At 41.5% G+C, this 26764-nt stretch overlaps 1 protein-coding gene across 2 annotated transcripts; it reads left to right on the top strand.

Annotated features, from left to right (window-relative positions):
• The first annotated feature begins 1286 nt into the window (after positions 1 to 1286).
• On the top strand, positions 1287 to 25648 carry LOC113876999 (myosin-1). 2 transcript variants are annotated; one of them, XM_027516640.1, is made up of 40 exons: positions 1287 to 1354; positions 1608 to 1638; positions 3445 to 3688; positions 3788 to 3931; positions 4039 to 4195; positions 5298 to 5325; positions 6094 to 6208; positions 6295 to 6387; positions 6513 to 6576; positions 7223 to 7321; positions 7415 to 7518; positions 7671 to 7809; positions 8001 to 8119; positions 8210 to 8359; positions 9460 to 9630; positions 10403 to 10712; positions 10805 to 10872; positions 11944 to 12031; positions 12113 to 12230; positions 12529 to 12652; positions 12741 to 12877; positions 12973 to 13228; positions 15070 to 15312; positions 15405 to 15581; positions 15660 to 15805; positions 16040 to 16130; positions 16218 to 16607; positions 17206 to 17332; positions 19098 to 19216; positions 19380 to 19576; positions 20288 to 20471; positions 20749 to 20914; positions 21002 to 21126; positions 21526 to 21834; positions 21921 to 22124; positions 22454 to 22579; positions 22669 to 22839; positions 23106 to 23210; positions 23330 to 23425; positions 25389 to 25541. In XM_027516640.1, the coding sequence occupies exons 3-40, from the start codon at positions 3485 to 3487 to the stop codon at positions 25539 to 25541; spliced, it is 5817 nt and encodes a 1938-aa protein (XP_027372441.1). In that variant the 5' UTR covers positions 1287 to 1354; positions 1608 to 1638; positions 3445 to 3484. The 2 variants fall into 2 exon arrangements, with proteins under 2 accessions (XP_027372441.1, XP_027372442.1); XM_027516641.1 differs by lacking the exon at positions 1287 to 1354 and having other exon boundaries at positions 1616 to 1638; positions 25389 to 25648.
• The last annotated feature ends 1116 nt before the right edge of the window (positions 25649 to 26764 follow it).

The following is a 26764-nucleotide window of genomic DNA, read 5'->3' as shown; positions in this document are numbered from 1 at the left end:
AGAGCATTATTAAAATGTTCTCTCTTCCTGAAACTACTCAACATTTTCCTGATAAAGTGTGTAAAAAAGCAAAATGATGCACCTGTGGTTACAAAGCAGATGAAGGCTAGGCTAGGGAAGCCCCTCTCAGACTCAAGTCTCCAAAGACCCTTCCTAAAGGTTTTAACCTACTCAGTTACCAGCAAGCACACCAGACTGCGAATCAGGTGCCCAGTGTCTACACTGCTGTGTCATTTGTGAACTCTCTTCTGTTCTTGGAATCTCCGTTACATTATTAGTGAAGTAACGAATAGCGGTTAGATAGTCCATTACAGCAATAAAATCATGTGACTGTTACAAACAGTATCTCCAGATATCTGCTTTCATAAGGCAGCCTCTTTGCACTGAATCAACTGAAATATCAGTACAATAATACAGGAATGGTTGCCAAGCAGGGTATATTAAGCAAATTTTGTCTCAGTCCCAGATAAACAATGCTGACATAAGAGATGCAAGACCATCGAGACGATAAGCCAAATTTTTAAAATTAAAAATCAAAATAGAAAATAATGTACCAGTATTGTTTGTAAGCAAAATGTGAAATATATACCATGGATAACTGATAGAGAAGTCACAGATGTTATATATTTAGACAGATAAATGCCCTGTTTTCTATGGTGAGTTTCATAGAGGAAAACAAATGTCACAAGCAACTTGCATCTAAAAAATAAAAGTGAAGGAAAATGATTTTGCTGGCTTGGCAAAAATGATTTGACAATGAATCAGGAGTGACTAACCAAAGGAAAAAAAAGAAGCTGTGTATCTTTGGCTGCTCTTCATGAGGAAAATTGTAAAATTAAATTTCCAAGCATCCTTGAAAAAGTACAATAAATTGGGAGAAAAAAAACATGGCTTCTTGGGAGAAACTATCTTTTTCTGGTGCTCTGGTAAAGAGCAGAAACTTTGCTCCCTAGTATAATATCTGCAATTGTGCAGGCAGTCGAAAAGACTCACACAGGCGATTCAGTGAAATACAAGAGCAGCAGGCAACAAAGTCCAGGGAATCCAGCTCATGGCTATCTCTGAAACAACACCTTACATTATTCCAAAGGCAGTCACTTTCAGGTTGCCAACAACTCAACTTATTTATAGGAGATTGATTTATACACTTAACCCAATGTGAGAGGAAATATTTCTAATTATATCCAAACATCTTTAATATGAAGGGAATTATGCTTGGAGACCTTCATTGCCAAAAACAGGTTTTGCCAAATATGATTTAAGAAAGAGGAGGAGGCGACGTGTTTTCCATATTTGACCCTATAAAAGTACCCTGGGGATGAGTATGACTTGTCTTTCCTCATAAAGCTTCAAGGTAAGTGTGTGTGAGGACAGAGCTCTGTCTGAAGGGCCAGCAGGGATGCCTGGCTGCCCGCATGCATGCCACACATCCTGGCTCCTGCTGCCCCTGGGAGCCCTTCCAGTGAAGCACCAACTTACTCCGCAGCAATTTTAATTAGATGTTTTGGTGTTCCCAGTCATTTCCTGCTTCTCAATTCAGAATCATTCTTGCTACTATTGGGAACTGTTCACATTTAATCAGAGGACATTTGCTCTTTTTCTTACAGTTCTGACCCACTTCAAGGTTGCATCTCCAAGGTAAGGCACTGGCTTGTTTTTCTCATTCCTTGCAAGGAGTAGGAAACCTTCTGCAGTGGTTTGGAGAGTGGTTGAGGGTAAGGGCTACAAAATAAAAGCATTTCAATTTCATGGCTGTTCATGCTTCCCTGAAAAACTCAGAGGGAGACTTTAGAAACTGGTTCTCATTAATCAGTATCTTTTGCAATAAATACAATGCTTCAGGAGTTTTTAGATACGTTGTTTTTTCTATTTCCAGCATTGCAGATTATCTTTTAAATAATTCAATTACAATATGCAACGCAGCATTTCACACCATTATTGCTCATTTACAGAGAAAATGTAAATGTCCTATCCTGCAGCTCTTACCACTGTATATAATATAAAAACCCTTGAGATGCAGCATTACTGGATTAATAAAATGAAGTGAATCTTTGACCTGGAAAAGTGGTTGAAATCTGCATGCTGTTTCACACTCTGTAAAATGAACATTTAAAAAATTATATGATACGAAAAATGATTGTGAGCATTTTCAGTAGGACAAAGGATTTTTAAAAAATATATTTTGCTGTGGACCATTTTTAAAGTCTTACTGAATTTGTTACAATATTGCTTCGGTTTCATGCTTTGGGTTTTTGGGCCCGAGGCATTTGGCATGTTAGTTCCCCTACCAGGGATCGAACCTGCATCCCCTGCCCTGGAAGATGAACTCCCAACCACTGCACTGCCAGGAAAGTCTAGACAATGGACTTTAACTGTGCTATCCAAACCACTGTGGTTTGAATAGAAAAATATTGAGAAGATGACTCAAGTGCTTTGAGTTTTTCTCAATAAAATATCTTTTTAAAATTATAAAATAGTATACCTGTGGCAGATTCATTTCGATATTTGGCAAAACTAATACAATATTGTAAAGTTTAAAAATAAAATAAAATTTAAAAAAAATTATAAAATAGGTTATATATGATTCTTATTGACAGGATTAATGAATGTTAAAGTGACAAGAGACAGATTTGAAAAGAAAAAGTTTCCTGAAATTTTTATGAGAATACTAGTAATAAAGCAAGAAAACTTAAGTAATAACTAATGTCTTTGAGAAATACTAAAGACAGGTGAAGAAGCTGAGTTTCTCAAAATTATGACACAGGAACAAGAGTAGTGGATGTAAAAACAGGATTTTTTAACTGAACAATGCAAAACAAAGCTCCTCACATTTATGCTTTCCTTTATTATTATGTGGTCCTTGTAAATTTCAAATCTATAATGAAAAGGTTTTCACCAGGCACTGAATAGTTCATATAACTTTAGCAACATAGTTGTATTGCTCTTTTAATATATAAAGCCAACTCTGGTCCTTACCCACACCCAGCATGTGTTCTAAGAGGTGTGAAGGATGCTATAAAAGGAACATACTCCCAGTCTGCAGGGTCCCTGTAATCTGATTGGAAGACAAGAAGTACAGGTGAAGGAGCTCGAGAAATCCTGCTGTCGTCTTAGCATTGTGTCTGTATAAGCTGATGATAAGCGGCTTTCTTTTATGCAAAAGAAACAGAGAAAGGAGTTATAATATCGTGTAGAAGATGAGCCAGAACCAACAGTCTCTTGCCAAATAAGTATCTGTCAGCAATGGTACAGAACACAGAGACTGCCATTTCACCTCCAGCCAAGCCAGGGAGGTAGTCATACCCAGCAAAGATGCTAGTGCTCAACCTGTCAAGGAATAAGGTTGGGTTTGTTTTTGTTTGTTTGTTTTTTAAAAAAAAAAACAAACATGAATCTAATGATCCAGTTTCTGAATTTCTGTAATATGTTTTCTTCCTCTGCCAGGCAGGGTCTTTGATTGGGCTGCCATCAATAAACTGCAGCCATGAGTTCAGACCAGGAAATGGCTGTTTTTGGGGAGGCCGCTCCTTACCTCCGAAAGTCTGAAAAGGAGCGCATCGAGGCCCAGAATAAGCCTTTCGATGCCAAGACCTCAGTCTTCGTGGCGGACCCTAAGGAGTCCTTCGTGAAAGCGACTGTGCAGAGCAGGGAAGGGGGGAAGGTGACGGCCAAGACCGAAGCTGGGGCGGTGAGTAGAGCATCTGGAGGGGATGCGATGGGGCCCCACTGCCCATTAGGAGAGCTGACACTTCTTTACTAACCTGGCTCCTCTTGTTTGACCTGACAGACAGTAACTGTGAAAGAAGACCAAGTCTTCCCCATGAACCCTCCCAAGTTTGACAAGATCGAGGACATGGCCATGATGACCCACCTGCACGAGCCCGCTGTGCTGTACAACCTCAAAGAGCGTTATGCAGCCTGGATGATCTACGTGAGTTTGTTCTCATGGACTCTGTTCATGCAGGCGGTTAACATTTTGAAAACCAGTATTAATGTCCTCATGAAACAATTATATTCCTTTTTTCCTTTATGGTGCAGACTTACTCAGGCCTCTTCTGTGTCACCGTCAACCCCTACAAGTGGCTGCCAGTGTACAATGCAGAGGTGGTGACGGCCTACCGAGGCAAAAAGCGCCAGGAGGCCCCGCCCCACATCTTCTCCATCTCTGACAACGCCTATCAGTTCATGCTGACTGGTACGAGCCTTGACCGTTTATCATACAAAAATTTTCACCATCTATAATCACCAAACGGGGAAGCTAAAACATAAAAAGATCCTTAGAAATAACCAAATCCAAATCCAAGCCCCCTAGTTGCACACCAAAAGTGAGCAAAGAATAGGCATACACACCCTGTCAAGTGGGGAAAAAACCTCCGTTCTCCTGATTCCACCTCCACAACTTTATCAGACCACACTGCTGCTCCAACCCAATTAAGCTTAATTTGTTTACAGTCTCCTTGCTGAGAAATATATGATTCATTTTATATATTCAAGTCACAAAAAAGGTTAAGTTAGAGCTGAATAGTATTGCCTGAACAGAAATGAAAAATATATGTTCAATCATTTTAGTACCCAAGTTTCTTGTTGATTTTGAATTAGATGGTTAAGAAGTGTTGTATGTCTTTAAAGTTATCAGAACCCATTTCAGAGATGGCAGCCTCTCTCTGAATGAAATGTATTGGGGGACTACAGCATTCAAATGGAAGCTGTTTCTGGCCCCTCTCCAAAAGACTTTATTCTGATTAAGGCATCCTCTCTGATCTGTCTTTGACCCAATGGCCTACTCTGGGAAGCCTGATCAGAGTTAGGGTTGCAGTCTGGGATCTTGAGACAGATAGATGTGTGTATGTGTGTGTGTGTGTGTGTGTCTGTGTGAGATTGATCCATAGAAACCAAATCTCAATCTTGGCCTAATTAACACTATTTGGAACTATGAAATACAGTCCGCATCCTGAGTGTACTGCATTTCTCAGTTATATGCATTTGTCCATGAAGAGCAGGCCATTGGAGCCTAGAGATAACAATGAACAGCTGTGCCTCTGGAAAGAACTGCTCTTTCCTTCAAACCAGAAGGACACACTTTCTGTGGAGTTCAAGGAGTTTAAAATGTGACAACATTTTAATGTTTCTCTTCCCCAACTTGAGAGATATAACAACATTGCATGTACCTTTATAATAATATACTGAAAAATTCTCCTAAATATGACACTTACACTCAATGCCCTCAATGTTTCCCGGTGGGAAGTTCTGCGTAAGTAGCTGGTAAATAATCTGATTGTCCACTGTTTTTCTTCTAGATCGGGAGAATCAGTCTATCTTGATCACGTATGTATTATTATTCTGACACTCCAGTTTTATTTTCACTGGGAAAATGACTAATCAAAGGAATAAATTAGTTCATGCCCCCGTATTAAAGCAATGGCAAATCAGCCAGGAACTAAATACCATTATTGTTTATTATAGGGTTCGGATTGCATCTGAATGTAAAATAGCAATGTCCCAAATTACATCATTTGCTAGACCAACCTTAAAAGTCCCAGAGCTTTCCAGGGATTAGATGTAAAACACTATGTCCACACGTGGCCAGAACCCAGTACTGGACAGCAAGCGTATATACCTTCTAAAGGCTGGACACTTTGTGAATATTACCAGTGGTTCATTTTCAAGGCTTACTGGAGGAATGTCTAGTCCTTCAAAGACCTAACTTGGGAGTATCTTTAGTCTAAGGAAGCAAAAGAACGCATGCATTGCTTCAGAGAGTTTTTACTAATCGTTTCATTTACTACATAATGGTTGAGTTAGTTGCTTCTCGGACTCCTCAAGCCCTGGCCTCAGCACATAGAAGAGAGCTTGACACATTTTAAGCACTCAAGAAACAAGTGCTGCATGATTAATGATTGAATGTCTCAGCTTTTCATCAATGCAAAGCAACAGAAATAATACGAGCTAAACACGGGCTGAAGAGAAAAACCTAGGGGGCTCTGACAAAGACATATAAAGACAGGCACATTGGCTAGTCAAGGGTAATAAAGGAAGCAGTTTCACTTGTCATAGAGCTTAAATTCTCACATTTATTTGACAACTGTTTGACAGCGGAGAATCTGGGGCAGGAAAGACTGTGAACACGAAACGTGTCATCCAGTACTTTGCAACAATTGCAGTCACTGGGGAGAAGAAGAAGGAGGAACCAACTTCAGGCAAAATGCAGGTGGGTCTGGTTGCCAGGGCAGCATGTGGGCTATCAGGTGAGAAACTCCCAAGCCCCACATGTGAGCACCGCTCTTGCCTTGGCAGGGGACTCTGGAGGATCAGATCATCAGTGCCAACCCCCTGCTGGAGGCTTTTGGCAACGCCAAGACCGTGAGGAATGACAACTCCTCTCGCTTTGTAAGTCTCTGGTCACAGAAGGGTGTTCTTTTAGATGCCAGAGAGGGCTGTCTGTGTTATTATTTCAATCTCTTTTACTGTGTGCTTCCAGTTTTATATACACCATCATCTTTTTCACTTTCAAGGGTAAATTCATCAGGATCCACTTTGGTACCACAGGGAAACTGGCTTCTGCTGATATTGAAACATGTGAGTAACAGGACCTCCTAAACAGAATCCGGAGTGACAGTGATGGATTGGAGGAACATCTTACAGCTCATACTGGGCCTGGAGCCTGTGCAATACCACTCACTGCCAAACACACCCCTGGGAAATGCCAGTCTAACTAGATCCAATGGTGTGCTTCACCCACTTCAGTCAGGGGCTGCAGAAACTGCCAGGAGTTGCTGGGCTTGTCAGAAGAATTCCAGCCTCACAAGACACTTCAAATTTTTATAAGAAAAGACTAAGATTAGGGGTGCATTATTTGGGTTTAGTGTATGAGATTTCTTCCTAAGTGTGAGCTTGATAAATTTGCTCTTAGTAATAACCCCTGTTATAAAGTGAGCAGAGATGCTGAGGAGGAACAGGTTATCAAGAATCAATTATACCCAAAATGTCAAGGATCCTCTGCATGAGAGGTGAATATGTCTTGAGCCAGAGAACATGAGTTTCCTTCAAGAGGTGGTAAGAGTAACCACAGTGATAGAGACAAAATTACGTGGTACCTCATGGGACCATTCAGCTGAAATCACAAGGGGCCAATGAAATTTTTAGTTCATGACCCCAAGAACCAAAGTCACTCCCAGAACTTTATCAGTTTTCCCTCTAATCCCGTGTCCACTTGCCATTGCAGATCTTCTGGAGAAGTCTAGAGTCACTTTCCAGCTGAAGGCAGAAAGAAGCTACCATATTTTTTATCAGATCATGTCTAACAAGAAGCCAGAGCTAATTGGTATGCAAGAGCTTAAATGTATTAAGTTAAAAGCTAACATCTTTATTAGTCCCTTCTAATGCAAAACATACACCCTAAATTCTATGTACCCAGAAATGCTCCTAATCACCACCAACCCATATGACTATGCCTACGTGAGTCAAGGGGAGATCACAGTCCCTAGCATTGATGACCAAGAAGAGTTGATGGCCACAGATGTAAGTTTCACATGCAGTTTTTAAAGCGAATTTGTATATATGGGAATGACAGTGACAACCCTGCTGTAGGTGTGGTTCAGGACACAGTATAAAGTCTCCTAAATAAGTTAGTGTCTTACGTCCTAATTCTGTCCTCTCATCTCTCCTGGCAGAGTGCCATTGAAATCCTGGGCTTCACTTCTGATGAAAGAGTGTCCATCTACAAGCTCACGGGGGCAGTAATGCATTATGGGAACCTAAAATTCAAGCAAAAGCAGCGTGAGGAGCAAGCAGAACCAGATGGCACTGAAGGTACCAATGAACCCCCAAGTGGGTTGAATGAGAGAAAATAGGCAACTCCACGCTCATGTCTCCTTTACACCTGAGCATCTGATGGACACACAAATCAAACCCCACATAGCAGTGATTCCCTCCTTACTCTGCCCCTAAGTGTTGTGGGGCCACAGCAGGCCATGCTGGATGTCTGAATTGTGTCTCTGCAGTTGCTGACAAGGCTGCCTACCTCCAGGGTCTGAACTCTGCTGACCTGCTCAAAGCCCTCTGCTACCCCAGGGTCAAGGTTGGCAATGAGTTTGTCACCAAAGGCCAGACTGTAGAGCAGGTAAGTGCACAACCTCTGTGAATCACATCCTTCCCAGGCCTTCACATCATGCCTTTATTAATGGCAATGATCATTACTTTGTCCATGAAGGTATATAATGCAGTGGGTGCTCTTGCCAAAGCCGTCTATGATAAGATGTTCCTGTGGATGGTCGCCCGCATCAACCAGCAGCTGGACACCAAGCAGCCCAGGCAGTACTTCATCGGGGTCTTGGACATTGCTGGCTTTGAGATCTTTGATGTGAGTAAGCAGAAACTTAGCAGGAGGAAAACTTACAAATCTTGCTGCCACAGTAAATGTTTAAAAAGATCCATGAAAATAACTACACTACAAACTGAACTGACACATGAAGGGAGATCAAAAGTCCATGAATGGACATCAGCTTTGGGATGAGACAGATCTGGGCTCAAACTGCACCTCTGTGAACTTAGATAATGAAAATGGTATTGACCCCAAACAGGGTAAATTCACCTAGGACCTGTACAGAAAGCTCCACATAACATGCTTATTTCTGTAAATCTTTTGCCATTGTAAGATTTCTGGATTTAAAGACCTAAGCACTGTCCCCCAGCACATAGTTTAGCATTTAGTAAATGATAAAGAACGTGATGAGGGTGACAGTGGCAGAAAAGATGGCCATGGGGAAGTTAATGACAAATTCAAAGCAGAATCCAGAGATTCTCACCTGCCCTCCATGGCCAGTAGAGGGGATGGAAATGGCATGGTAAATAAGCTCAAATTCATTTGCCTGAGACAGAATACCTCCCATACAGTTTACCCAAGTCTTCTCCCCAACAGCAGTGTCTCAGGTGTGTCTGATCGAGAGGTCTGATTTCCACACCTTTCTCTATGAGTGCATTCATGGACACTGAATGAGATTTTCTGGGTTTAGGAACAAAAGCATTTCCAGAAATCCTCAACCCAACATGGGAAGAAAGGAATAATCTAGTACCAAGCAATAATATGAAGAGTAATCCACAAGCTTTCAAATAAAAGTGCTAAGGACAGTGCAAACCTGCAACCTCTTTCCCATTTCCCTCTTACTTCACCCCCTAGAAATCTGTTTCCTGTCTGTAAGGATATGCTTAATCTGGACATTTCATGTAAATGACATCATACACTACTTAGAGCTTTGAACCCGGCTTCCTTCACTCAGCCTAGTATTTGCAAGGTTCACCCGTGTCTTAGAACCTCTTTGGCTTCTGTGTATGGGGACATCACTCTGAGTCAGGTTGTATTTTCATGCAGGAAGCAGTTAGGCTAACTATGTCAGAAGAGTCCTTTCAAAGAGAAGCTGTTATCACAAGAAGAATGTTCACTTGTATTTTCTACTTATTTAGTTCAATAGCCTGGAGCAGCTGTGCATCAACTTCACCAATGAGAAACTGCAACAGTTTTTCAACCACCACATGTTCGTGCTGGAGCAGGAGGAGTACAAGAAGGAAGGCATCGAGTGGGAGTTCATCGACTTCGGGATGGACCTGGCCGCCTGCATCGAGCTCATCGAGAAGGTTCGCCTTCCTTTCTCAGACCACAGGTCACACTGCTGACCCGTATTTAGAGGAAAATCACAAATCTCACTGCACACTCTGGTAAAAGGTTTCTATTGGTAACTAAGATCAGGGAAGGTCCTTTGGCCAACTCTGAGGTAGATGATCTGATGAAAGGAGACTGAGTCTTTCCTAGAGTCCAGAACTCTACCCTTCCTCATAGTCTGATGACAAGTCTGATTCTTAAACCATCTTTCCTTATTAAAGAGCTCTGAGGAGAGCATGATTCACTTATTTCTTTGTCAGTTTTGGAGCCATTCCTGCTGGCATTTGAAGGTGGAGTTCCTAGTACTTGAAAGCAGGGGCTCTCAGTTGTGCCAAAGACCCCACAGGTACTGAGTAAACCTGCACATTCCCCTAAGCTCGCTCCTAGAAACATTTTGGGGGAAGGGTGGGGTAGAGCCTTGGGATCTGCATTTTTACCAGGTGTTTCTGACACAACCCATCACACTTGGAGAAACATTGCTCCAAGGCTTTGGGGCAAAGACACAAACTCCACCAGAGGTCCTTCCTTGTTCATCTTACCCTCCATCATATCCCAGAGCCCAGCACACACCTGGGTATTGATAGACACCCAATTAATCCTTGCCATTTAACGACTTCTAACCAAAGAAATCAGTTTTCACTAACTGTAAAGAATGATATGATGTATTTACTCAAGTAGGATCAGAATGCTACCCATTACTTCTGCAGGCAGACAATTCAAGTGGCATGTTTCTTTTCATTCTCTCAGCCTATGGGCATCTTCTCCATACTGGAAGAGGAGTGCATGTTCCCCAAGGCCACAGACATGTCCTTCAAGAACAAGCTTTATGAACAGCATCTTGGAAAGTCCAACAACTTCCAGAAACCCAAACCTGCCAAGGGCAAGGCTGAGGCCCACTTCTCCCTCATTCACTATGCGGGCACTGTGGACTACAACATTACTGGCTGGCTGGACAAGAACAAGGACCCCCTGAATGAGACGGTGGTCGGGCTGTACCAGAAGTCTTCAGTGAAGACTCTGGCTTTACTGTTCTCTGGCCCAGCATCTGGTGAAGCAGGTAATTACCAACAGAATTCATGTCTACCTAAGGTATAAAATGAGATAAAGCAAGCCTGTACTACGAGTGCCTGTGGTTTCTCTTCCCCTCAGAGGGCGGTCCAAAGAAAGGTGGCAAGAAGAAGGGTTCTTCTTTCCAGACCGTGTCTGCTCTTTTCAGGGTATGGACCTCATTTTCTCTCTCTCATTAGATTCAGGAAATTAAATCTGAATTTACTGTGTGGGGAAGGGGAAGCAGTCTTGCAAGTATTCTAGAACTGAATGTAACTCAAGGAACCAGGGCAGCAGAGGTAGTGGTGCTGAGTCTCTCAGGAAGGTTTGGGGCAACTTGGAAGAGACAGTCAGCAGGTAGAAAATACAGGTGCCCGAAGGTCGGACTCCGTATAAGATGGTAACACTCAATATTGGGGCTGGGAAATATAGTCATTCGACACATAAAAGCTTCTTCTTGGAAAAGCAAATCAGGAGATTTTCTTGAGTTTCTGGGGGCGTCTAACTGAGGTAGAGGCTTAGGTGCATCTTGGCACAGAACTAAAATGAGTGGATTTTGAAAAGTGAGGGTAGAAAAAATAGTGGCAGGACTTGGAGGCTGTTCTAAAAGAAGAAAATAAGAAATCAGAGAAGGTGTGCTAAGAAATACCGCTTAAGGAAAATTTACTTACCTTTTAAGAATTCTATCTATAATAACTGAAGTTCCAGTTATTCTGAAAACTCAGAATTTCCATAGGGTGAATGATCTCTCACACTTGGTAATATGGCTGTCCATTTTCTGCCAATTCCCAGAAGCAGGCATTATAAGAGCCCTTTCTATGAAACCAGCAGGAGGGCACAGCTATGTAATTATAAAGAATAAACTTGTGCTAGAGAAGCAGATACAATTGAAAAGTTGGGAAAAGAAAGAAAGGGGTGAGTTGGAGGAAGACTCTGAATTTGTAAATCAGACTCCGTATCTCGTAAAACATAATGGGTTGAGTATTTCCATATGTTAATATGCCATAAATTTACACAATAAACTAGGAAATTCAACAGGAATGAACAACCACTTCAACAGCAAGTTTATAATGCACAAAGATAGGGAAAATAGAGCTATTTTCAGAGACAACCCTTGGCAAATTCAATCTAGATACTATTCACTGGATTAAACAAATTTCATGGATGGTGACAATTATGTCTATAAATATGAATGTATAAAAATGCTGCATTTTTAACCAGATATGTATATGGGTCCACAGGAGAACCTGAATAAGCTGATGACCAACCTGAGGAGCACTCACCCCCACTTTGTACGCTGCATCATCCCCAATGAAACTAAAACTCCTGGTAAGGCACATCTGATACCCAGACAAGCTCCTGCATGACTTCTCAGGAGATTATTCTATGGAAAACATCTTTTTTTTTTAGGGGCCATGGAGCACGAGCTGGTCCTGCACCAGCTGAGGTGTAATGGGGTGCTGGAGGGTATCCGCATCTGCAGGAAGGGCTTCCCCAGCAGAATCCTGTACGCAGACTTCAAACAGAGGTCAGACTTTCTCACTGTGAATTATTTTACAAGGTTCTTGTTATTGAATTTTTCAATGAAATAAGCCTATCCTTTATACCATCTATTAAAACTGGAAAAAGCAACAAATTTAACAAATTCCATATTGATATACCAAAAGTTTGACACCCTTTGAATATACAAAGAATAGATAAAGAGGTAGATATGATTACTTGGTTATGTGTTAGACTACCCAACCTTTCAACTGTTTCTGTAGTAAGGCAGAAAGAGTTCTTGTTGGTGACAATAGCTATATCACTTATTTGTTTGGCTCAAACAGATACAAGGTATTAAATGCAAGTGCGATCCCTGAAGGACAATTCATTGACAGCAAGAAGGCTTCTGAGAAGCTCCTTGCATCCATTGACGTTGATCACACCCAGTATAAATTTGGTCACACCAAGGTAATGGTCTCTAAGGCCCACCTGGCACTGTGTCTGTCCCTTTGGAGTCTGTGTAAAGTTTCTGATCTGCAACTCTGGCCATACACAGGTCTTTTTCAAAGCTGGTCTTCTGGGGCTCCTAGAGGAGATGCGAGATGAAAAGCTAGCCCAGCTGATTACCCGAACCCAGGCCAGGTGCAGAGGGTTCTTGGCAAGAGTGGAGTACCAGAAGATGGTGGAGAGGAGGTACTCTATGGGAAACTTTCTAACCCCATCAGCCTATGCCCTGTAATTCCGTTTCCTATTATACCTGACTTTGAACATTTCTGCTCCTATCACAGAGAGTCCATCTTCTGCATCCAGTACAATGTCCGTGCTTTCATGAACGTCAAGCACTGGCCTTGGATGAAGCTGTATTTCAAGATCAAGCCCCTCCTCAAGAGTGCAGAGACAGAGAAGGAGATGGCCAACATGAAGGAAGAGTTTGAGAAGACCAAAGAAGAGCTGGCTAAGTCAGAAGCAAAAAGGAAAGAACTTGAAGAGAAAATGGTGACTCTGACACAAGAGAAGAATGACCTGCAGCTCCAGGTTCAGTCTGTGAGTATCAGAAGCCATTGTCTACTATCTGATGCTAAAATTCCAATTCAGCAGCTACTAGGGGAGAGTCTAGATGGCACCTTATTGAGGGACTGATCACCAGTCTTTCCTAATTCCCATCCTCAAAGTGTTCCATAAAATTTCATATGCACTATTATGAACAGCTCTGTCGGAGGATCCTGTGCTGTTGAGAAGAAAGTAATAAAAGTGATTTTCTTTTGCCCCTGGTGTTTTTCCTAGCAGAATACGGGCAGGAAATAAAGTGATCTTTGCTCCCTAAGATTCTCCCCACTGAAAAATGCAAATAAGAACAGTGAAGAAAGAACAATATAGACAGTAAAGAGGGTGGAGACTCTATGATGAAAATGTACCAGCTGGAAACCAATATTGTGAATTTTTAAATCTGTGGCCTCCTGGCAACTTCCCTCTCAACTAGCTCTTTAGGAATCCTCCAGTACCTGAAAATATAAGATCATTGCCAAGATAATGGCAGCACTTTCTAAAAATAGTGTCAATGAGGCAAAGCATGAGTTGATGCTCTTGTTGTGATGTCCTAAGAAGTCTCCAGAGGCTTGGGAAGAGATATTTGATGAACATCACTGTCTATCCCATTTCTGTGACTCAAATGACAAGAAAATTTCAGCTGCCACCAATGAAATCAATAACAGAAATATTAAAAGTTACTCTCTAGTTCTCTGAATTCAGAAGGGAATCTACATCGCTTCTAGGGAGTGCACACATTTTAGACACATAACTAGAAAAAATAAAAGTGAATTATAAATACTTGGGTTGGCACTTCCCAAGTCACAAGTTGTGACTTCCCTTATGGTTTATGGAGTTCAAGATTTTTCAAACTGAGGATGGATTTATCATACCTTCAAAAATCAAGGGATAACTACATGGGAATTAACTCCTCTCAGTATAATATGCTCCAACCATTTCTTTTTTTTTCATTTACTAAACCTTTCTGGAAAACAATGCTAAATAAAGTCAGCTAACTGAAATTATGGGAATCAGGTTGGGGCTTCCCTGGTGGCTTAGATGGTAAAGAATCTGACTGCAAACACGGGGAGTTATCATGTAGGGGAGTAAAAAAATTTCATTGACCCTCTTAGGGTTCCTTGGCTAGGTCTGAAAATTAAACTCACAAAGATTGATAGGAGAAAAACATACAAACTTTATTTAATTTTTATGTATATATGTAAGCCTGTATAAGAGAATGAAGACCCAAAGAAGTGACCAGAGCATGAAGCTTTAATACCTTTGAGACAAAGAAATGATAAATACGTGAAGAACTGACAAGACAGGGGGTCCTGGACTGGGGTAGTAAGTGATGAAGAAACAGAAAGATAAGAGTTAGTTTAACAAGATTTGTTTATACAGCCTTCTCAGCCCTAAATTCCCCATCTCTTGTAATAAGAATGCCTTCTTTCCTCCCAGTACAGAGAGGGAACCTTCCACGTAGAAGGTTAGTGGCTTGTTTCAGGGAAAAGGGGCAAGAGGAATAGTTCAGAGTGGTCTTCCTGTTTCTGCTCTTTTCTCAAACTCCTTTAGCTTAAGATATTCATTGTGCCAAGGTACCATATTTTGGGACAGAATATCCTGAAACTCATCATTAATACGTTTATTTTATTATAATTTCACCAGGAATTGTAACTTAAATTCCTTTTTAAAAATCTCCAGTGCCTTAAATACCCAATAAATATTTCCTAAATTATGGAAAACTAATAAAAATTAACCTAAAGCTTTAAAGTACAATTTACTTATTTGGTTTCAATTCTTAATAAAATCTGAAAAGGTCCACAGAACAAGACCTAAAAGTGTCTACCATCCCTTCTCAGGAAGCTGATGCCTTGGCTGATGCAGAGGAAAGATGTGACCAGCTGATTAAAACCAAAATCCAGCTGGAGGCTAAGATCAAGGAGGTGACTGAGAGAGCCGAGGATGAGGAAGAGATCAATGCTGAGCTGACGGCCAAGAAGAGGAAACTGGAGGACGAATGTTCAGAACTAAAGAAAGATATAGATGACCTTGAGCTGACACTGGCCAAGGTTGAGAAGGAGAAACACGCCACAGAGAATAAGGTATGAAATATACTTCTATACAGCATATAGAGACTCTGCCATCTAATTAGGCTGCTTTACAACAGAGATCATCTCTTTCTTAACCTTTCTAGGTGAAAAACCTCACAGAAGAGATGGCAGGTCTGGATGAAACCATTGCCAAGCTGACCAAGGAAAAGAAGGCCCTCCAGGAGGCCCACCAGCAGACCCTGGATGACCTACAGGCAGAAGAGGACAAAGTCAACACTCTGACCAAAGCTAAGACTAAGCTAGAGCAGCAAGTGGATGATGTAAGTCTAGGACTGTCAAGGAAATTTTCTTTGAAAGTAAGCTAAGCAATTCTTTGACTCAACATTATTTACATTCAGCTTGAGGGGTCCTTGGAGCAAGAAAAGAAACTTCGCATGGACCTAGAGAGAGCCAAGAGGAAACTGGAGGGTGATCTAAAACTGGCCCAAGAATCCACAATGGATATAGAAAATGATAAGCAGCAACTGGATGAGAAACTCAAAAAGTGAGTATGAGAGAATACAATTGTAACCCACTCATTGTCTGGATCTCAAAAATATTACTTCACAGCACACAGAAAAAAAAAATAACATCTTTGACTTTTGATTTAAAGAAAATGGTACATTTCTGACTTGTAAAACACCCACTTAGCACTTCCTCATCACCAGCCATACAAAAATGTTCAGTTACACACAGAAAAGAAGACACGGTGTGAGCTAACATGCTGCTCTCCTAACAGGAAGGAGTTTGAAATGAGCAATCTGCAAAGCAAGATTGAAGATGAACAGGCCCTCGCGATGCAGCTGCAGAAGAAGATCAAGGAGTTACAGGTAAGTCCCTGGTTTCCACCAGTGTCATGCAAAATGACAAAATTACCAACTCAAAGGAGCTCACAATGAGCTTCTCCCCACCTCCAGGCCCGCATCGAGGAGCTGGAGGAGGAGATCGAGGCTGAGCGGGCCTCCCGCGCCAAAGCAGAGAAGCAGCGCTCAGACCTCTCCCGGGAACTGGAGGAGATCAGCGAGCGGCTAGAAGAAGCAGGCGGGGCCACTTCCGCCCAGATTGAGATGAACAAGAAGCGGGAGGCCGAGTTCCAGAAGATGCGCAGGGACCTGGAAGAGGCCACCCTGCAGCACGAGGCCACGGCGGCCGCTCTTCGCAAGAAGCACGCGGACAGTGTGGCTGAGCTGGGGGAGCAGATTGACAACCTGCAGAGGGTCAAGCAGAAGCTGGAGAAGGAGAAGAGCGAGATGAAGATGGAGATCGACGACCTGGCCAGCAACATGGAGACTGTCTCCAAAGCCAAGGTACAATCATGATTTAAGTCTTAAAAGAGATTTCTGTGGGACAGGTGAGAGCAAGCCTTTCAGGAATCATTAGCAACTGTCAGGATGAGATTATGACAGGAGGCTAGTGGCAGGAAGGGCTAACCCCAGTGTGATGGGGCGAGTGTTCCCTCTTACACGAGACTAGCTGTACCCCAAGACTGTGCATCCTGAAAACTCAAGTTCTTTCCAATAAAAAATACAATTCAATGGTATATTTTGAAATTTTAAAAACACCTCACCTTGAATAGGCTCTTTGTTTTCCCCTTAAGCACAAATACATAATTTGTTTCTCAAAAAAATTTCTTGAGCTGAATCGTTGACTATCACTATTCTCATATCACAGATGAGCCAACTGAGTAAAGGTTTTGAGTCACAAGGCAATTTCATGGCAGTACGTTTAGACTGTTATATTTTGACTCTTTCCATCACAGCCTAAGGCCTCTGTTGGTTTTGTTTGTAAAGATAGCTTATTCTCGAAGGAAATGAGTACAGCAGCTCCTATGGAATCCTGGGATTACTGCAGATTTCCATGATCCAAATACTTGAGATGATGCCATCTACCACTTTTTGAATGCAGGGAAACCTCGAAAAGATGTGCCGCGCTCTAGAGGATCAGCTGAGTGAACTTAAGACAAAAGAGGATGAGCAGCAGCGGCTGATCAATGACCTAACGACTCAGAGAGCGCGTCTGCAGACAGAATCAGGTGGGCATCTACCAGTCCTGACTTTGAATGACCAGTTTACCTTGGATTCTCAACTGGCTGATAAACCCTGCACTGAGTTACTTGAGCTCATGGGAGGTGCTGCTAATATGAACACCTTAGCTACCACCGGCTTGGACATGTATTCATCAATGCAATGGACATGAACTTGGACAAACTTTGGGAGATTGTGAGGGACAGGGAGGCCTGGCATGCTGCAATCCACAGGGTCACAAAGAGTCAGACATAACTGAACAACAACAGTATTTACTTTCACTTTTCAAAATGCTTCCACACATTAATTACTTTTTTACCCTCATTAGTCTGTATAATGTTATCCCCATTTTAATGATGTTAGATTACGGTTGCAGAGAAATGACCTGTCCAAGAATGCTTACTCCAGTCTTTTCCCTGAAGTCTTGACAATTTCTGGTAACACCACATTTAAGTAGGGAACTATTCAGGACCACGATCTAACCAGGAGCATGCAAGTGAGATTCAAAGAGTTCTGATTATCCAAACTGGAGAGTCTCTGCATTTACTCCTCCCCGTATGTACCAACTTGTCCAATTTTCTACCAAAGTTCTGCCTCCCCAAGTGAGAGGTGGAAATTGCTTTACGGGTCTTTTGAACCAGTAAAGCAATGGGTGGATCAAATTGTTGGAGAACCACTTTTACTCTTTCATATTCATTCAAATATTGTTCTTTCTAGAACAAAACTCAAGTAAGGCTTGTTATTACTGTTATACAGGTGGTAAGTACATTTCATGAAAAGAAAAAATTGTCTTCTCAAAGAATCAAAATGCCCCTTGTAGTTTCTTTTCCTCATTACATGTTTGTTCCTAGTAATCCAGTGGTATGAAAAAAAATTGGAAGTTGTGATTCTTATTAAATGTTAAACAGGTAAGGCTTCCAGGTTATCTGTTCAAAAATGGTGCTGAAAGGGTTTTCCCTCTTTTTAACATAATACATTTGACCCTTGAACAACATGGGTTTGAAGAGTGTGGGTCCACTTATACGTGAATTATTTCCAATAAAAATGCACTATAATACTAGATTATCCACAGTTGGTTGAGTCCATGGGTGTGGACAGAGAGGGCTGACTGTAAAGTTATATCTGGGTTTCTAACTGCTGAAAGGGTTGAAATCCCTTGGTTGTTCAAGGGTCAACTGTATAGTATATGTTCAAATTATGGTGCTTAAAGAATGGAAGACAAACTTAAATGACACTTAGTTTAGGAACTGATTTGTTATCCACAGACCAACTCATTCTTGGGGTGGAAGGACGCTTGACTGTCTCGATATAAAAATTCTTCCAGGATTTCTCTTTGAACATCAGTTCAAAGGGTGCTGCTCCAAGTCTCCTATTTTCCACAGAATAAATTCTGTTTCAGTCAAGTTTCAGTGGAAGGTAAACTAGTACAACACCATTGCCATAGACAAAAAACACTGGAATGCTTTTTGTTAGTCTGATTTATATTTCTTTTCACATATTTCTTCATCTATTTCTACTGTGATCAAACAATTTTAAATATCTCCTGAAATCTTTTCTGTTGTTCAGAAGAGTGTAATCTGCCTTAAAGTCTTCCCTACTTCTCATTTTCACATGGATGTGCTCACCAGGGTTGACGTAGAAATTCGTGGTTTGCTGTAATCCACACTCTGCATCATGTTTCAACCCCAGCTCCCTTTCCCCTGCTCCAGTTTGTATCTTGGGAGTTTTAATTTCCAAAGTGAGGTTGAGTTTTCTGGTTCTTGGTCTTTATAGGTGAATTCTCACGCCAGCTAGATGAAAAGGATGCACTCGTTTCTCAGCTCTCAAGGGGCAAACAAGCATTCACACAACAGATTGAAGAACTGAAAAGGCAGCTGGAAGAGGAGATAAAGGTTAGCCCTACTTATTACTGTTGTTGTTTCTGTCATTATACTTGCTTTTAAGGTTGTTTTCTGCTTACTTCTACAGATTTTCTTCTGGTGGCCTACAGGAGCTTAGGGACTAAACATCACTTTAAAGATAATAAAATTAAGTCACCAATTGCTATGTTCTCAGGCCAAGAGTGCCCTGGCCCATGCCCTGCAGTCAGCCCGTCATGACTGTGACCTGCTGCGGGAACAGTATGAGGAGGAGCAGGAGGGCAAGGCCGAGCTGCAGAGGGCGATGTCCAAGGCCAACAGCGAGGTGGCCCAGTGGAGGACCAAGTACGAGACGGACGCCATCCAGCGCACGGAGGAGCTGGAGGAGGCCAAGTATGTTCTAGACTTACTTAAAATGGAAATAGAGATAACAATCAAAGTGCACCTGATATTAAATACCATGTGAACAAATGTCCATTGCTCCCCAAACAAGAACTTAGGAATAGATCATACATGATATAAACTTAAGCAAGTAAAACAAATACTCTAGGTTATCTGGGGAAAGAAATTAAGTTAGAGGGTAGAAGGAAGAAGGACATGAGCAACAGGAAGCTGAAAGATTATTTTTTAAAAAGGAAGCTTTTGATGTCATCTTATATAGAGTAAGAGTCAATTATACTGTCCTGAGCTTCTCCTCCTTCTTAGCCACTAATGAAAAAATTGATCCAAAGTGATAGGTATGTAAGAGAAAAAACATCTGGCTTTAAACCACAGGTCCTCCTTTTGAGATGTAAAAGTACAGCTACTTGTAGAAGGAAAAAGAAATCTATTATTAAAGACTAAAAAGTAGACATTAAATTCTGCAATAAGAAAGAAAACATTCTTATATAAAGATTTAAATGCAATCAAAAGTTCAAGACTGAACTTAACCGGGAGAATCTTATTCTACAGAAAGTTTAAGGAAGGGACCTGCTTATTCAAGAGAAAACTTAAGAAGAGATCTAGTCATTTCTCCTGTGAATAATGTACAGCCAGACAGGAATGATAATGTTTTAGTGGATGCCTTAGAAGAGTATCTGTGTGAGCCTTTATTTCACATTTTAGGAAGAAGCTGGCCCAGCGTCTGCAGGATGCTGAGGAACACGTAGAAGCTGTGAACGCCAAATGCGCCTCCCTTGAGAAGACCAAGCAGCGGCTCCAGAATGAGGTTGAGGACCTCATGATTGATGTGGAGAGGACAAACGCTGCCTGTGCAGCCCTGGACAAAAAGCAAAGGAACTTCGACAAGGTAACTTCTGCACCAATTTCTGCCTCAGCATTCACATGTGGCTGAGGACAGCTGGTCACCTTCCGTGTGCCTATTCAAACCATCCACGGGCTGTGCTCAGCAGCTCCTGCCATAAGTAGGTGGGGAGGAGGGGGCACTCCTGTGGTTTCTACTCTTCTCATTCATAAGTATTTTTTAGTCCCCAGTCATCTCAACTCTGTTTGAAAGCTGCCAGAAAAAATGGTTTCATCCCATCCAACTTTCTCCACCAATTTCCTGACCATTCCTTGCCCCTCAGATCCTATCAGAATGGAAACAGAAGTATGAAGAGACTCATGCTGAACTTGAAGCCTCCCAGAAGGAGTCTCGCTCCCTTAGCACAGAGCTGTTTAAGATCAAGAATGCCTATGAGGAGTCCTTAGACCAACTGGAAACCTTGAAGCGGGAAAATAAGAACTTGCAACGTGAGTACACTTTACCTTTTCTCCAACAAAGAATTTGAAAGAATGTTTTCCTCACTGAATGAATTTTTAAATGTTTTTCACCAACAGAGGAGATCTCTGACCTCACGGAGCAGATCGCAGAAGGAGGGAAACGTATCCATGAACTGGAGAAAGTAAAGAAGCAAGTGGAACAAGAGAAGTCTGAAATTCAGGCTGCTTTAGAGGAGGCAGAGGTACACATTTTACTGTAGACTCTAAAACCATTTTGAAAGCAACTGAGATCGAATACATGCAAGAACAGGTGAATCAAGATAAAAGAAAAATAATTTTCACTCTGTAATAATAAATATGAGGATGGAAAATTGACCATGCATACAACAAACATAACTGGACATCAGAAACTATGTGCTAGACACTGAGAAAATAAAGATGAGGTCAGGGCCCTAAACTCAAGGGCATGAGCTAGCTGGGAAGATAGAATTATACAAAACCAACAACTCCACATTGCAGAAATTTCTATAACAGTGGAATAAAGATGCATTATGGTAGCACAAAGGTAGTAGCTAATTCCTATCTCCAGAATACTAAACACTTCCACTCCTTGCTAACGTCACCCCCTTGCTGTTGTTAAGGCATCTCTTGAACACGAAGAGGGCAAGATCCTGCGTATCCAGCTGGAGCTGAACCAGGTCAAGTCTGAAATTGACAGGAAAATTGCTGAAAAGGATGAGGAAATTGACCAGCTGAAGAGGAACCACATTAGAATCGTGGAGTCCATGCAGAGCACGTTGGATGCTGAAATCAGGAGCAGGAATGATGCCATCAGGCTCAAGAAGAAGATGGAAGGAGACCTCAATGAAATGGAGATCCAGTTGAACCATGCCAACCGCATGGCTGCTGAGGCCCTGAAGAACTACAGGAGCACTCAAGCCATCCTCAAGGTAAATGGGTTCAGGAGATGGTCCCAGTACAGGTGGGTGACTGCAGCCCTGAGAACAAGGTGTCTCAATGATCGTTCATTCCACAGGATACCCAGATCCACCTGGATGATGCTCTGCGGGGCCAGGAGGACTTGAAGGAGCAGCTGGCCATGGTGGAGCGCAGAGCCAACCTGCTGCAGGCTGAGATCGAGGAGCTGAGGGCCACCCTGGAGCAGACAGAGAGGAGCAGGAAGATCGCAGAGCAGGAGCTCCTGGATGCCAGTGAGCGTGTCCAGCTCCTGCACACCCAGGTGGGCATAACAGAACAGCAAAAGATACTGGAAATGAAAATCTTGCTCAAATCTTCATATTATTTAAAAATTTATTCACAGTGTTATATGGGGGATTAAAGTTTAAAATACGTACTATTTTTGAATTAACAAATATTTTTATTAATATGAACTATGACATTCAGAGTTGACTGTCTTGTAAAAATGTATTGTCAACTCAGATAATTTATGGAACAAGAAGGGATACTAATTAGTTATCTTAATTAATTAGCTTGTGGGTTCATTAGAACATTGGACACCCTGATTTTGCTCTCATGTATTAATATTTCTAAATTTGGTATTTTAACCAGAACACCAGCCTGATCAACACCAAGAAGAAGCTAGAGACAGACATCACTCAAATCCAGGGAGAGATGGAGGACATTATCCAGGAAGCTCGCAACGCAGAAGAGAAAGCCAAGAAGGCCATCACTGATGTGAGCAGAGGGCCACCCTGGGTGCTCAAGCTAGAATCTTGATGGGCTGTCTCACCTTTCTCAACTGGTTTTGTTTTACTGTTAATCAGGCAGCCATGATGGCTGAGGAGCTAAAGAAGGAGCAGGACACCAGTGCCCACCTGGAGCGGATGAAGAAGAACCTGGAGCAGACGGTGAAGGACCTGCAGCACCGCCTGGACGAAGCTGAGCAGCTGGCCCTGAAGGGCGGGAAGAAGCAGATCCAGAAGCTGGAGGCCAGGGTGGGTCTTCTGATCAGCCTATTCCCATCTCATTCTAATCTAATGTGCGATTTTTTTTTAGAATCTCCCACTGTTAGATGATGTGGGGCATACAAAGATTCAGAAGAGATATTCTTTGTAAGAGCTTATAAAGGGGGTGACTAGACTAGGGCATCGTATACTACATATAAAGCAGAGTAAAAGCAGCATTATGGTTCATCTGAAGAAGGAGAAATCCACTGAGTGAATGGACCAGAGTAAACATCTCTAAAATACTCATCTTGCAGGTACGTGAACTGGAAGGAGAAGTTGAGAGTGAACAGAAACGCAATGTTGAAGCTGTCAAGGGTCTACGCAAACACGAGAGAAGAGTGAAGGAGCTCACTTACCAGGTAAGGAAAATATCCCGTCTCTGTTTTCCCCTCGGCTACAAGGGATCAAAAAACCAAATAAACAACAAAATGGGATGGTATCTGTGCTTTCAAGAAACTCACTCTTGGAAATATTTCAGACTGAGGAGGACCGCAAGAACATTCTCAGGCTCCAGGATTTGGTGGATAAACTGCAAGCAAAGGTGAAATCTTACAAGAGACAAGCTGAGGAAGCGGTGAGTTCAGTCCCCCTCGGGGTGATGGGGCTGCCTCCTGTTCTCAGATATATCCAAGCCAATTTAGTTCAAGGGGTGAAAGAAATAGGGTAAAATAAGGAAGGATCAATGAAAGATGATTCAATGAATATGTGAAGAATGAACAGAAACCAACCACTTGACAAGATAGTGGAGAGTGTTCTAGGAAGGAGGAACAGCAATGCAAATCTGTTGAGTGGGAAAGAGCCTGGTCTGAGAGGTGGAAAGAATAGGGGAACAGCAATAGAGACCCCCCTGCCCTGGGCAGGGGGTGGGTCATGGGGTCTTCTAGGCAATGATAAGAAGTCTGGTTTTTATTCGAGGTACAGTGAAACACTGGGGAAGCCGCAGCAGGGTTTAAGCTGGTTTGGTCATGCCTTGATTTATATTTTTTAAAAAAGAATTCTGACTACTATTGGAGAATGGATAGTGAGACAACACTACTAGGTACAAGAAGACATTTTAGAAGGGTTTTCAAGTGGTCCAGTGGTTTGTGGAGAAAACAGAAGTAGAGAGATTCAAGATATATTTTGGAGGTCAAAACTAGAAGATATACTAATAGGTTTTGCTTGGAAAGACAGAGAAAGGAAAACAAGGATAATTAATCAGATTTATGATTTGAGTAACTAGGTACATGACATAAATTTACTAAAATGAGAAACTAAGGAAGGAACATATGTAGGCCAAGAAGAAAACAGGAATTCTGTTTTGGAAACATTGTTTGAGATATCATTATATATACACAGTGAAGGTGTCAAGTAAGCCTTTAAATATCAAGTCTCAGAAGGTCTTGGTTATATTCCAACCACTAGATCCTCAGCACTCCGCCTCATCTCATTTCTTCAGCCTGTGAATTATCTGAAAAAATAATAAAAATATGAATTTCCAAGGTATAGAAGTATAAATACATACATACCTAAATATCACAAATTGGTTCCTCTGACCATCTCTGGTTTTGTTTTTCCCCTGATCTAAGGTCTGAGAGAGAGAGAGAGAGAACATTTCTCTGGCTCCTACTCTTTCATTTATAAGAGGACCATCTGGGGTTTTTCTCAAGTTCTATTTTTTAATGACTCAAAGTTTTCTAAACGTTCTAAATTGGAAAGCCTTACTTTGGACAGTTCTTAATGAGCCTTTAAAAAAAGAATGACTACTAGAGACTAAACTAGAACTGGCCTTCCCAAATTTACTGCTATGTGCTCAAATATTCATATAATTCATATAATCAGGGAACACATCGACTGTTTTGGCAAACAACTTCCTGTTTAATTTTTAAACTGCATTAAGTGGCAATAATTTATACTCAAGTGACAATAATAATTTATGGGGCTTCCCTGGTGGCTCAGTGGTAAAGAATCCACCTGCAGTGCAGGAGTCACAGGAGATGAAGGTTTGATCCCTGGGTCAGGAAGATCTCTTGGAGAAGGGCATGGCAACCCACTCCAGTATTCTTGTCTGGAGAATCCCATGGACAGAGGAGCCTGGCAGGCTACAGTCCATAGGGTCGCAGAGTTGGACATGACTGAAGTGACTTAGCATGACAATAATTTATAGTCAAGGGTACTAGCTTGGTATAGTACAAATTGTATACATGTATTTTTAAGAGGTCTGGTTCCATTCTCAGAATTCTGGGAGGTAAGGGGAAAGAATAAGAGTCTGGAAAGCTGGCATATTTAGCAGTAGTTCTAAGATGTTTAGATGTTATAAAAAGAGAACTTTTAGTTAGAACAACTTGGAGACAAATGTCACCTGTCCTTCCTTGCTACCCATGACTTCAGAAACATGAGAGAATTTTTTTTTTTAATGCAAGAGCATTTCTCTAAGCTAAAAAAAGGTGTACTAGAGTGAACTGTTTTTAATTAATAGGAAATTCAAGACCCACTGATCTAAGAAACTAGAAATTTTTAACTTTCCCCCTCTTAAATGCATTTCCATTTATTCTCAGGAGGAACAATCCAATGTCAACCTCTCCAAATTCCGCAAGCTCCAGCACGAGCTGGAAGAGGCTGAGGAACGGGCTGACATTGCCGAGTCCCAGGTCAACAAGCTGCGGGTGAAGAGCCGGGAGGTTCACACAAAAATCATCAGTGAAGAGTAACTCATCCAAATGCTAAAAAGTGACCAAAGAAATGCACAAAATGTGAAAATCTTTGTCACTCTGTTTTGTACTTATGATTTTTGCAGATAAAAAATTTATCTGCAAGGAACTTGTGAGTCTCTTTTTTACAGTGTCAATTTATCTTTTGGTGCCACAAGAAACAAACATATTACTTATAACTTATGGTATTTAGTCACCAAAAATAAAACATGGAACGAGCAGCCAAGCCAGCCCCTGTTAGGAAGAGCCCTAAACACCACATGGCCCTGTGGGAAGAGCAGGTGAAGCCTAGAGGCAGATCTCAGACATACAAAACAAGAGTATGCAGAGCCGAGTGTAAATCGCAGCCGGCAGAGCATCAGCTAGTTATCAGGAGAAAAGGATTTCTCTTAGTGAATTTACTGACCTTCTTCATAAAATGGTAGGAAATCCTTGATCCTAAGACTGAGAACAAATAAAACAGCAATTACCTACATAAAAGAAAAAAGTTGAAAAAAATTGGAATAGACACGTCAAAGTATTTAAAATGCAAACTTTATATCCACTAAGTTGGGACTAGGACCCCTTGAGAGGGAAATATGTTTTATAGATTTTCTGGAATTGTTAGTTTTTTTGCTACTACAGATGTTCTGTTGTTTGTTTTACTGAGTCTTCTCACTTGTTAAGAATGAATATATTTTCAGTAGTTCTGTCTCTTTGGAAATTTCTGTGCTTTTTATAAGACTTTCTCCTAGTACTTCTACTAGCAACAGAAGGTCAATTGATCTTTCCAAAAAGTCGGTTCCCTGCTGTCATTATTTGATCTTTCGTTCCCACACTGTGCCTCTCTACAGTATACGGCAATTACTATCATTACTCTAACTGGTATTACTGCTACAGATTTACATGTGCTGAGGCCAGCATGGGCCTTCCCCTTATTTTTCACAGGCAGGGAGCAGGTTAAACAGCATTATCTTGTCTATTAGGAATGTATACAACAAAGGTCTTACAAGAACATTACACACCTCTTTAAAAGGAACAATACAAAATTAAATGTTTTTAATTACATTATCTAGTAGGTTAAGTTAATCCAACTGCACCCTCTGGATCTCAGCTCCTGGGGACGATTCCCTCTGGGGTATTACACACCTCCGTCTGCTTTCTACCAATCATTAGAGACAACTGTTTAATGCTACACCTCGAGTTGCACTTTAAAATACTTTATAAAGCAGTTTTTAACAGTC

Source organism: Bos indicus x Bos taurus, chromosome 19 (genome assembly GCF_003369695.1).
Source record: "Bos indicus x Bos taurus breed Angus x Brahman F1 hybrid chromosome 19, Bos_hybrid_MaternalHap_v2.0, whole genome shotgun sequence".
NCBI lineage: Eukaryota > Metazoa > Chordata > Mammalia > Artiodactyla > Bovidae > Bos > Bos indicus x Bos taurus.
The sequence above is the reverse complement of the archived record's forward strand: the minus strand, read 5'-3'. Positions and strand labels throughout refer to the sequence as shown.